This window comes from Sus scrofa, chromosome 6 (assembly GCF_000003025.6).
Source record: "Sus scrofa isolate TJ Tabasco breed Duroc chromosome 6, Sscrofa11.1, whole genome shotgun sequence".
Taxonomy (NCBI): domain Eukaryota; kingdom Metazoa; phylum Chordata; class Mammalia; order Artiodactyla; family Suidae; genus Sus; species Sus scrofa.
In genome coordinates, this window is record NC_010448.4 from 129,556,114 (window position 1) to 129,569,289 (window position 13,176).

Sequence of the window (13,176 nt, forward strand, 5' to 3'; positions counted from 1 at the left end):
ACCAGCAAAGGATGAATGTTGGCTGTAGGCTTGTCATTTTTCGCTTGTACTTTGTTAAGGTTCTCTCTATACACACTTTGTTGAGGATTTTTGTCATATATGAATGCTGACTTTTGTCAAAATTTTTTTCTGCATCTGAGATGATCTTATGATTTTTATTCTTCAATTTGTTAATGTGGTATGTCACATTGATTTTGAGGATGATGAACCATCCTTGCATTCCTGGGATAAATCCAACTTGATCATGGTGTATGATCGTTTTAACATATCCTTTTAATATACCGAATTTGGTTTGCTAATATTCTGTTGAGGATTTTTGCATCTGTGTTCATCAGTGATACTGGCCTATAATTTTCTTTTCTTTATGGTATCTTTTTCTGGTTTTGGTAACAGGGTGATGCTGGCCTCAGTGAATGATTATGGAAGCATTCCTACCTCTTGAAACTTTTTGGAACAGTTCGAGAAAGACAGATGTAAACTCTTTTTTAAATGTTTGGTAGAATTAATCTGGTCTGAACTTTTGCTTGTTGGGAGTTTTTTTTTTTTTATTACCAATTCAATTTCATTACTGGTAATCTGTCTGTTCATATTTTGTATTTCTTCCTGATTCATTCTTGAGAGAGTTTATGTTTCTTGGAATTTATTAATTTCTTCTAGGTTGTACATTTTATTGGCATACAACTGTTCATAGTAAACTCTCATGATCCTTTGTATTTCTGTGATGTCAATTGTAACTTCTTTTATGTTTCTGATTTTATTTACTTGGGCTGAGTCTGGCTAAAGCTTTTTTAAAAAATTAATTTGGGGAGTTCCCATCATGTCTCAGTGGTTAACGAATCCGACTAGGAACCATGAGGTTGCAGGTTCAATCCCTGGCCTTGCTCAGTGGGTTAAGGATCTGGTGTTGCCGTGAGCTGTGGTGTAGGTTGCAGATGTGGCTCGGATCTGGCATTGATGTGGCTCTGGCATAGGCCAGCGGCTATAGCTCCAATTAGACTCCTAGCCTGGGAACCTCCATATGCCATAGGGGCAGCCCTAGAAAAGGCAGAAAGACAAAAAAAAAAAAAAAAAATTAATTTTGTGTAAGAATCAGGTTTTATTTTATTTTTTATAGGTAAGAATCAGATTTATTAAGATAGGATGCTTGTGAGAGATCCAAGCAGGCAGGCAAGGAGGCTCTTCTAAGAATCAGGTTTTAGTTTCATTGATCTTTTATATATATATAAATATATATATGTATATATTTTGTGAGTCTCTATTTCATTTATTTCTGCTCTGATCTTTATGATTTCTTTCCTTCTACTAACTTTGGGTTTTGTTTATTCTTCCTTTTCTAGTTCCTTTACATGTAAGATTAGGTTATTCGACAATTTTCTTGTTACCTGAGGTAGACTAGTATCACTATTATCTTCCCTCTTAGAAATGCTTTTGCTGAGTCCTTTCCACGGATTTTGGATCACTGTGTTTCATTTTCGTTTGTCTCCAGACATTTTCTGATTTCCACTTTTTTTCAGTAATCCAATGACTACTTAGTAGCACACGGTTTAGCTTCCACGGATTTGTGGTTTTGTAGGGTTTTTTTTTTTTTTTTTTGTAGTTGAGTTCTAGTTTCACATAATTGTAATAAAAAAAGATGCTTGATATAATTTTAATCTTCTTAAATTTATTAAGACTTGGTTTGTAGCATGGCATTGATCTATCCTGGAGAATTTCCATGTGCACTTGAAAAGAATGTGTATTCTATGCTTTGGGATGGAATTTTCTATATACATCTATCAAGTCAATCTGATCTAATGTGTCAGCTAAGGGCAGTGTTTCTTTATTGATTTTCTATCTCAATCTGTCCACTGATTTAGGTGGGAAATTAAAGTCCCCTACTGTTAATATGTTACCTTCGATTTCTTCCTTTGTTAATATTTGCCATACACACTTAGCTGCTCCTATGGTAGGTGCATACATATTTACAATTTTTATTACTTCTTGGGGATTGACTCCTTTGTCATCATGTAATGTCCTTTTTTGTTTCCTGTTACAGTCTTTGTTTTAAAGTCTATTTTGTCTGATATAAATATTGCCATCTAAGCTTTCTTTTTATTTCCATTTGCATGGAATATCTTCTTCCATCCCCTCACTGTCAGTGTGTGTGTGTCTTTAGATCTGAAGTGAGTCTCTTGTAGGCAGCATATATATGGGTCTTTTTCTTTTTTCCATTTGCCACTCTATATTGATTGGACTATTCGGTCCATTTATGTTTAAAAGAATTATTGATAGGTATGTACTTATTTGCTATTAGGTTAACTTTTTTTTTAAATAGCTTTTTGTTCTTTTCTTCTTTTGCTCTCTTCCCTTGTGATTTGATGACTACCTTTATTGTTATATTTGGATTCTTTCCTCTTTTTTTGGTGTGTGTTTAGTATAGATTCTTGGTTTGTGGCTACAAGGAAATTTGTGTTATATATAAGAACCTAAACATATACATGGTTATTTTAAGTTGATGATCTCTTAAGTTTGAATGCATTTTAACAACCCATTTTAACAACCCTGCACTTTTACTTCCCCCTGCTAAACATTTAATATTTTTAGATGCCAGGAAAACTATTAGAACTTACAAATTATTTCAGTGATGTTTCAGGACACAAAATTAATATACAGAAATCATTTGCGTTTAGATATGCTAACAACAAAGTATCAGAGAAATTAAAACATCCCCATTCACAACTGCATCAAAAAAGAATAAAACACCTAGACATAAATCTAACCGAGGAGGTAAAAACCTATCCTTGGACAACTAAAACACACTAATGACATCAATTAAAGATAGATAAAAGACACAAATAAATGGAAAGATACACTGTGCTCATGATTTGGAAAACTTAATATTGTTAAAAATCGCCAAATTACCCATGTCAATCTACAGATTCAGCACAATCCCTATCAAAATATCAATGGCATTTTTCACAGAACCAGACCAAATAATTCTAAAATTTACATGGAAAACATGAACCTGATAGCCAAAACAATCTTAAGAAAGAAAAACAAAGCTGGAGGCATTATATTTCCTGATTTCAAAGTATACTACAAAGCTACAGTAATCAAAACAGGTATGGTACTGGTATAAAAATAGACACATAGAAAACCAGGAACAAAACCTCACCCTTATATGGTCAATTAATCTACAAGAAAGAAGGCAAAAAATATACAATGGGAAAAAGACAGTCTCTTCAATAAATGGTATTGGGAAAATTAAACAGTATACACAAAAGAAACAAGCTGGATTTATTTTTCTCACACCATATACAAGAATAAATTCAAAGTGGATTAAGGACTTAAAGGTAAGTTCTGAAACTATAAAACTCCTAGAAGGAACCATAGGTAGTATGCTCTTTGACATCGGTCTTAGCAAAGTTTTTTGGGATATGTCTCTTCAGACAAGGGAAACAAAACCAAAACTAAACAAATGGGACTGCATCAAATTAAAAAGCTTCTCAAAGTGAAGGGATCTATGAAAAAACAAAAAGGCAGCACTGAATGGGAGAAGATATCTGCCATCAGATATCTGAGAAGAGTTAATATCCAAAATATACCAAAAACTCATATAACTCAACATCAAAGAAAGAGCATGACTGAAAATGGGCAGAAGACCTGAGTAGACATTTTTTCAAAGAAAACAGACAGATAGTCAACGGGCATGTGAAAAAATGCTCAATATCACTAATCATCAGGGAAATACAAATCAAAACTACAATGAGATATCACCTCAAGTCTTTCAGAATGCTATTATCAAAAAGTCACAACTAGTGTTGATAAGCATGTGAAGAAAAAGGAATCCTCATGCACTACTGGTGTGAGTAAGTTGGTACAGTCACTATGGAAAACAGCATGGAGGTTCCTCAAAAAATTAAAAGTAGAACTCCCATTCAATCCAGCAGTTCTACTTCTGAGTATTTTTCCAAAGAACACAAAAACACTAATTCAAAAAGATATATACACCCTTATATTCACTGCAGCACTATTTATAATAGCCAAAATATGGAAACAACCTAAGTGTCTATTAATAGATGGATGGATAAAGAACATGGACTATAAATGGAATATAAAATGGAATATACTCAACCATAAAAATGAAGGAAATCTTGCCAGTTGAGACAACATAGGATGGACCTAGAGGGCATGAGGGTAACATGCTAAGTAAAATAAGTCAAGAGAAACAAAGAGAAATACCATTTGATTTCACTTATATGTAGAATTAAAAAAACAAAAGCACAAACAAAGCAGAAGCAGATTCATAGATACAGAGAACTCGGAGGGGATGCTGGGGGATGAATGATATAGGTAAGGGAGAATTAAAGGATACAGACTTTAGGAGTTTAAGAAAAAAAGTTATAAAATAAATGAGTCACAGGTATAAAATGCACTGCATAGGGATTATGATCAACAATATGATAACTTTGTGTAGTGACAGATGGTTACGACTTAGCATGGTGATCATTTTGTAACATACAGAATTATCAAATCACTACTTGGGCACCTGTAAATAGTTTTATAAGTCAACTGTGTTTCAAACAAAGAAACAAACAAATAAATAAATTTGAATATTTTGTTGTTATACTAGCAATACAAGTATACTAGTCACTTACCCTCTCTGAGATCCAATTACCTCATCAAGACAATCAGGGTAAGAACTAGCTGATCTCTAAGAGCTCCGTGCTCAGATTGTACAAATTAGGAGTGCAGAGTTCAAGGATGAATTGAAGCTTGGATAAGAGTACAAAGGGAGAAGGTATAGAAAAAGAAAACAGGAATGGTGGATACTATGGAGATTGAGATTAGCAATCTTTAAAGAGAAGACAGAAGGAAAAAATAGAACAGGAAAAGGCACATGAACAAGAAGAGTCCAGAAAGGAAAGAGTATAATCAGAAGAGCATGGGGTTCCAAAAGTCCAGGAACAAGACATTTTCAAGGCAGCAGTCAGTACAGTCATAGGCTCTAAAAAAGTCACATAGGATGCACAAAGAGTTCACTAGATTTGGGGTAGGTCACTGGATTGGTGATGCATGGAAGTACCATTTCAGTAGAGTAGCAAGAGGTAGAAGTTAATAAGGAGACAGCTGAATTGTTGTGGGTTGAAGAATTAAAAGGAAGTTAGATAGAATTCAAAAGAAGAATTAAAAGAATTCAAAGGAAGAATTCAAAGGGAGTTAGTGATTAAATGAGTTTTTTAAGAAGAGGTTAGAAAAGATGTGAAAGAGGGAAGTTGTCAAAGATGCGCAAATGTTTGTATGGGTGTATTTAATTTTAGAGAGACTTAAGCCTCCATCTCACATAAGAGGTTAGTCTTTTTTGTTTTTTTCCTTTTTACGGCTGTACCTGGCTGCACCTGTGGCATATGGAAGTTCCCAGGACAGGGGTCGAATCAAAGCTGGGGCCTACGACACAGCCATAGCAACACTCCATCTTAGCCATATCTGTGACCTACACCATGGCTTATGGAGACTTTAGATTCTTAACCCACTGAGTGGACCTGCATTATCACGCAGAAATATGTCAGGTCCTTAATATGCTGAGCCATGATGGCAACTCCTTAGAGGTTAGTTTCATTCTTTGTTTTAAAGTAGGGGTCGGACAGAAACCTGAGACCAGTCCAATCCTATGCTGTCCAATATAGCAGCCATTAGCCACATGTGGTTATCGAAACGTGGCTAATTTGAACGGAGATATATTTGAAGTATAAAACATACATCAGATTTCAAAAACTTGGTATTAAAGAATATGAAACATCTCAGCAATTTTTATATTAGTCATATATTACAATATTTTAGATAACATTGGGATAAATAAATCTATTATGATTAATTTCAACTACTTTCTATTTTTTAAATATAGGTACCAACAAACTTTAAATGACATATATGACTCATTATATGTCTATTGGCTAGCATTAGTTTACCCACTATCTGTAACTCTGACTACTAGTTCAGTACTTTCCGTCCATATTTTCCTATCTATATTTCAGCAAACCAAAATATCATTCTTAGGAACATAATATCTATAAGATAACAAATCAAGATTTGCCACTTTTTTTTTATTTTTCCCTCAATTGTGATTACTAGACAAATAGAAGCTTAATATTTAAAGCATGAATAACCCAGTTAACACCAATACACAAAAAAATGTTTAACATTTATTTTTGAATTAATTTCCTTTAGATATAACTGACACATAACATTATTAGTTTCAGGTTTTACAATGTAATGATTTGATATTTATTATAGCGTGAAGGTTTTCAATTTCTTTCTGCTTTAACTTACATTCTAAATTAAACTCAATCGCCTTCAACAATAGGGCTTTGACTATCAAAATAAGTCATACAATAAAATCACTCAGTTTCTGTTACTTCGATCTAAGGATCAAGTAATTGATCCCCGCATTTTTCCACAAAGCAGAATGTAGTAGAGATGCCTGATCTTTACATATAGAATTCAATATTGTTAGCAAACATACATATACACATACTATTATGTATAAATACTTATTGAAATGATAATATAATCCATACACTAAAATTATTAACTATATATATAGTTACAATAGATAGGAATGAAAATTAAATGCGACAATAACATTACCTGAAGGTGTTAATGGTTAAGTCATTCTATTGCATGTTAACAGTCTAGCTGACAAAACGGAAATTTACCATTCAGGTAAATAACAATGAATACACTAACCTTCTGCTTATCTAAGATCTTCATTGCATAATACTGTTCAGTGGCTTTATGTTTCACCAACATGACTCTTCCAAATGAACCTGTGCCAAGGGTTTTTTTCCTCTCAAAATCCTCCAGCCCGGCATTATTCTACATATACATGAAAAAATAAACTTTAAAATTAGAAATTTTCATAAGAATACTATGATAACTATAATATATTTAGTGGTATATTATCAGAATAATTTATAACTATTTAAAAACAATACAAAGAAAAAATAAAAACAATACAAAGAGACTATGAAATTCTAGGTTATTGGTTCTATTTTTCCTTTTGAATAAGACAGGATCTAATATTTGAGAAGAGACTTACATGGCACAACAAAGTACAACAGTTACATGAGGAAATAAGAACCTCAGCTTATTATGATTATATAATCAGCTTGTTTCATGTTTGCGTAATATTGGACTTCTGGTAAATTAGTTCCGTGTTTTAGTAACTACAATTGACCAGAAGTATACAATCATGGAAGCCACATAGTCTTAGTGTGCTTGCAAAGAATTGTAATAAATAGGTAAGCTGAGGATTAGAGTCCTTTTACTAGAGTTACTGCTGAAGAAAGCACTGTCTTACTTCATTTCTATCCTTATATAAGCTTATAGAACTACATAATAACAGCATGAGAGATTCTAATGGCTTTCTCTCTCTGATTTGATAATAACCCAGTATTACCTAAAAAAGTTACAATAAGGTAAAAAGAGTTCCTCACTCCCACAAAGATAACCAAAAATCAGAGTTCTAGAACAATAATCAGTCTTTTTCTCTCCTTGAATAGATGCTTTGTTATAAGCAAACATCTTTGTTTGGCTTCAACTACAACACAGAAGCAAAGAACTGGAGGCATCAATCTATTGAATTTGTTGCTGCCACAACAAAATGAAAATTACTAGGAACAAATTATGTGCTAAATAGCACCAAGTATTGTTGACCCATTTGTTTAATAGGTTTTCATTAAAAAGGTCTCTATGGAAATCTCAGAAAAAATATTTCCAAAGGGCAGTCTGTACAGTGTTAAGCTTGGGAAAAATGTGATGCAATATGATTCTTTTATAAGTGAGGAATTTGGATAGTTACTGGAATTCACCATAGTTGGACTTAATCTCTTGCAAATCAAACTTTGCCTTTGGAGACACATCATAGCTTCTCATTTTTTTCTTTCTTTCCTTCTTTCTTTTTTTTTTTAGGGCCACATCCATGGCATATGGAAGTTCCCAGGCTAGAGGTCAAATTGGAGCTACAACTGCCAGCCTACCCCACAGCCACAGCAATGCAGGATCTGAGCCGGCCTGCGACCCACCCCACAGCTCATGGCAATGCCAGATCCTTAACCCACTGAGCGAGGCCAGGGATCGAACCTGCAATCTCATGGCTCCTAGTCAGATTCGTTTCTGTTGTGCCACAATGGGAACTCCTATAGCTTCTTATTGAATCACAGAGAAAGCGAATAACTCTAAGTTTTTACTTATAAAACTTTTCATTATACTTTAATTCCTTTACCTAATAATTTTATATCGCCATGCGATTCTAGACCAATACAGAAAGAAAAACTCCTTATAATTCTGATTAAGGGGTTAATAGTTAATTTTTGTTTTTATCAACATTAATGGATTGAAGTGTTTAATATAGTTCCCAACTAAATAATGTAAATAAACTTCATTAGTAGACAAGAGAATATCTTTCTGTTAGCCATTGCTTTTCATATAAATATGCCATCTTTTTCCGCCTCCCATAATGTTTCATGTTAGATAATATCTAACTTTTTGTATTCACTGGAGTAACTGTGTTTTCAATTACAGGTCATGCTCTGAATCTTGGTAGTGATGGACTCTTCATAAAACAACATTTTATTTAGGAATAAATTTTTTTAGTGAAAAAATATCTGGAATAGGATTTCTGTACTAGGAAAAAAGATTTTCAAAATTTAATATATTAAAGTTTATTAATTATTTATAAAAATAGGTTCAAAAAGAGTTGTGGTTTTTTTTGGCAAGTAGATGGTTCTTTTTATATACAGCAGTTTCTAGGTCTTGTTTTAACATCTGAAGTAGGACTCAAATTCTCATGTTAAGCTTATATTCATTCATGCTCTTTGAAAACCAAACTTTCTGAAGTAGAAAATTACTTAGGCAAGAATCATAGTTTTATTTAAAGCCAGACTTTTAAATTATAGACAATTTTAATGTTCCTTACCGGAGCAGGATTCTCCCATTTTTTTAAAAAGTCTTCTTTGGCTTTGGCTAGAAACTCTTTCACTGAAAATATATTAAAAAACAAGAATGAATTTCAACTTGTAAGAATATTTGTATTACGTATATAAACATATAACACAGACTTAATTAAGGTTGCCATGAAATGTGTATTCACAACTGTGATAGACTACAGAGCTATTTAGTTTCTCTAAAGAATCAGCAAACATTTTCTCAAGTTTCTAAGAATATCTAATACTGTTCTATATGGAGATCATTTTGATAATTTCAAATCTAGTAATAAAAATACTGTTCCTGAAAACACACCTGAAAGTGATGAAGAAGCAAATCAATCTAGGTCAAAATACTGACTGTAAATAAATAAATAAGCTAGCGGTGATAATATCAGAGCCTTTAAACATAAGAACTGAAAACATCTGGATAATGTGAATTTGTTGATTTGTGGAGTTCAAATATAATTGATTTTGATAAAAGACTGTTTTCAGGTATAAGGATTTATATTATTAGATTTGTGTCCTTTCTACTAAAAACAGAGAAGGGAAAAACCACACACTAACACAAAGAGTAGCCACAAAGACTTAAAAACAAAACAGAACAAGCCACAACCAAAAAACCCAAGCAGCTTAAACATCTCATTCTAAATCTGGAGCAAAACTAAATGCCTGAATGCCTAATTTAAAAAGTAAACTAAAGTAATTCAAAACCAAATATTTATATAGTGATCAATAATAGCCACATAATTTTATAGAGCTGTGGTTTGAAGCTTTAGTTTTGCTAAATATTGAACCATTTAAAAGGATTCCTCCTTTTTATTGTCTTCCCACAAAGTTATTAACAATGACTTCTATTTACAAAACAGCTTTAGGATTTTAAAAACTAATAGGAAAAAAAATTCCAGGGAGATAAAATGGCATTAGCAAAATGCTTGTTACTATAATTAGGTATGAGAGCAAAACCTAACTATACAAGAAGTAATTATTTTGGTTTTTCTTTTTGTTGGGAAAGTTTCCAACATTTCTCTGATATCTGAATCTATAAATAAAGAAGAAAATAGCAGAAAAAAGATTTAAGTAGTGTTGAAATAGTAAAAGGCTAAACAAATGGCACAATGGCATTTACTTCAGAAATAATAATATTGATAAAAAGACAATATTAAAAGTAGAAGTGAGGGGTTCACAGATAAGATCATCTAATGATATAGTAGTACTAAACTGGGGTGGTTTAAAATATACATTTTAATTTCCTCCTTTATCCCCACTGATGTACCTTTAGCAAAACACTCTTAAATGAGAAAGCTGTTGGGATTCTAAATGCCTTGATATTTCAAAATGGTCATGACAAGCACCAGTAGCAAACATTAGTTTTTATGTAACAGGAGTGTGCATTTCTGAAGATACTATTTTACTACTTTATATAAACTGTCACTTGTATTTTGCTGTAAAATACTCTCAAAATATCCATTTTAGAAAATTTGAGAAAAATAATTTTTAAAATTAGAATCTTACCATTGTATGACAGTCTCATTCACCAAAACAATGAATCAAATAATTGCACCTAATTATGCAAATATGATCTAATTCCTCCTAGAGGTGGTTTGGGGGTGGAAAATTATTACATTTTCTTTGAGTTTAGAATGGTTCAAGTCATCCCAATTTTCTAAAAGTTAATGTACTAGTTACAACTAAAGAAGAGTGGTTTTATAAGTAAGATTTGCCTTTGCCTTTTCTTTTTGCATAGAGCAGACATATCTGCACATGGTGCTGACTGCAAATGACAGCTATAAAATAATTAAAAACATAATATATTACTAAATACAAATGCGGCTTTTAAGAAACAACTTGTGATTCCCAAAATATACCTCTGATTTCTTTTGAAAAAATATTTTTAGTTATCTTCTATTTATAGAACTTGCACATCAAGTTGCAGTATAAATTCTCCAGATGCCTGCATGAGTATTGATACTTTGGAGACATGAAAGTGAATCAGGAAAAGAAAAAAAATCCCTAATATCCTATTTCAGCTTCTCTTGTCACTTCCTTCTAGTTGGATCTTGAGTGAAGAAAAAAAGTAACTAGTCAAAGGAAGGACTGGCAGTATCTGCCTGAGATGATAAGTTGAAAGAAAATTTCCTTTTTCCTGCTTGGCGAATGAGCTAAAGGGAAAATTTGAGGTACGACTTAATTTCATGCACTAGTAGGATATTCAGGAAAATATTTGAAATACTCTTTGTACAAATAAATATTCTGAGTTTACTGTTAAGTAAAACTGTAGAAAGTAAATAACAGTTCTCATAAAGGTTTTACATGAAAATTCTCTGAAATGGTATTAAAGATGTTAAATTTTGTAAATTATTTCAACAAATAAAGAGATTCCCTTTTTGAGTAAGGATAAACATTAATTACAAGGTCATTAAACAGTTCCATGAAGAAAACTCTGTTCCTGAAACACTTTTTATCACTGAAGTATATATATATATATACACACACACACATGACATCTCCAGTTTATATATGTACTATTTAGATGCAAAGATGAACAAAACCCTTTGTAAAAATATTAATTAACCAAAGTATATACCTTATTAATGTAAACACCAAAAATAAAATATTCCACAACATGCTGGATTATGAATAACTCTAAAACAATAGGCAATCCAGAACCACATGTAATTTGCTTTTAATTTTACTATTTTTACACAGTGGTGAATTTAACTTTCTAAATGCTTTTCTCTGGCTATTTAAAAAATTTATATCCACTGATGAAAGGTGATGGCAAATAATTAATAAAATGAGTGGTGGCAGAGAGCTGAATTCAAACATTGCAGCACATTTAATCCAGAGTTCTCTATAAAGCATATACTTGAAGTTCTCATTTTTTTTTCTTGTTGTGTCTAGTATATAAGCCATTGCTTAAATATCTATATTTAAACAAGTTAAACCACTGTGATATGCTGCAACAGCCACAGACTTTGGAGCTTGGCACATGTGAATTATAATACTGGTTCTAATACTTCTTAGTAATCATCAGTAGCTATCTAAAAAGAATCTAACAGTGATGAGTAACAAGAATCTAACTGATTAGTAGAAGGAAAATATATCTCAACAAAAGATTTTTCTGCAACTATATTTTGTTCTGTGCTGGTCAATAATGGAGCAAACCAGGTACCAAAAGAAATGAGAAGGACACACCAAAAATTAACTTAATTTCTTCCCAGAATTATAACTTCAATTATATTTATTTTCCAAATAAATTTTCTCTTCAGTTTAAGAAATGAGGATACCAAAGGAATCTATATGTTTACTCAGGGTTGGTTTGTATGAATGAATACCTATCCAGATTCATGAGATAAAGAAAGAAGAATAAAGGGATAATTTTTATGCATCTCCACAAGTACATTAAAAAAAACTTAATTCTTACCACCCTCAAAATATTTTTGAATATATTTATATATAAGATATAGTTAAAAATTAGATTACAGAGTTCATTTTAAACATTAGGAAATTTTATTAAAAATTCAAGAATAGAATATGTTATTCAGATAACTCTAAAATGCGTCACTAATTACAGATAGTAAATTTATTTATCGGGTATTTTTCGGTTCTATGTTAAACTAGATTGCTGCATATTATGAAAAAAGCATGTTGTTAATTACGGTATGCCATTATACAATGCTTGAAGGACTTTATCATTCATGTTTTATAAGAAGAGTTTAGAAATCTATTACTATACAGATTAAAACTATTCCAGGTGTTGAATTATCCAGTTTTCTCTGTAATGAGGTAAATGTCACCTCCCTCTTTCACACCTCTTTTACAATAAAAGCACAATTTTATTTAACTTTCATTGAATGGATATCAGAAAACAGGACAGAAACAAACAGAAAATAGAACAAAATAGAATATAAACTTCCTAGGGTAAATATGCAACTAAAATATTAGCTGTTTTATACAAAATTTACAACAGTGTATTTTTCTCTCAAAAACCTTTCGTTAACCTGGGTTATCGAATTTAAATGGTGTGTACTAATATTTTCTGCTACCCTGTACAATTCCCACTACTTCACAGCACTGTATTTGTTGTTTCTAAAATATCAAACAAGAAATGCAATATAAATCATTTCTATAGATAAAACTCAACATTAAACTAATCATTTCCTCCATCAACTAAAATATTTTACTAACAAAATAATTTATAAAAATAAAT

The 13,176-nt window shown here is 31.8% G+C and overlaps 1 protein-coding gene across 9 annotated transcripts in view; it reads right to left on the minus strand.

Moving 5' to 3' along the window:
* PRKACB (protein kinase cAMP-activated catalytic subunit beta) overlaps positions 1 to 13,176 on the minus strand; it is a 115,811-nt gene that overhangs the window by 35,717 nt on the left and 66,918 nt on the right. For all 9 annotated transcript variants that reach the window (XM_021096363.1, XM_021096361.1, XM_021096364.1 and 6 more), the window contains 2 exons: positions 8,957 to 9,018; positions 6,727 to 6,855 (listed from right to left, as the gene is read on the minus strand). In XM_021096363.1, coding sequence (XP_020952022.1) covers positions 6,727 to 6,855; positions 8,957 to 9,018 — 191 coding nt within the window. The remainder of the gene's footprint in view (positions 1 to 6,726; positions 6,856 to 8,956; positions 9,019 to 13,176) is intronic.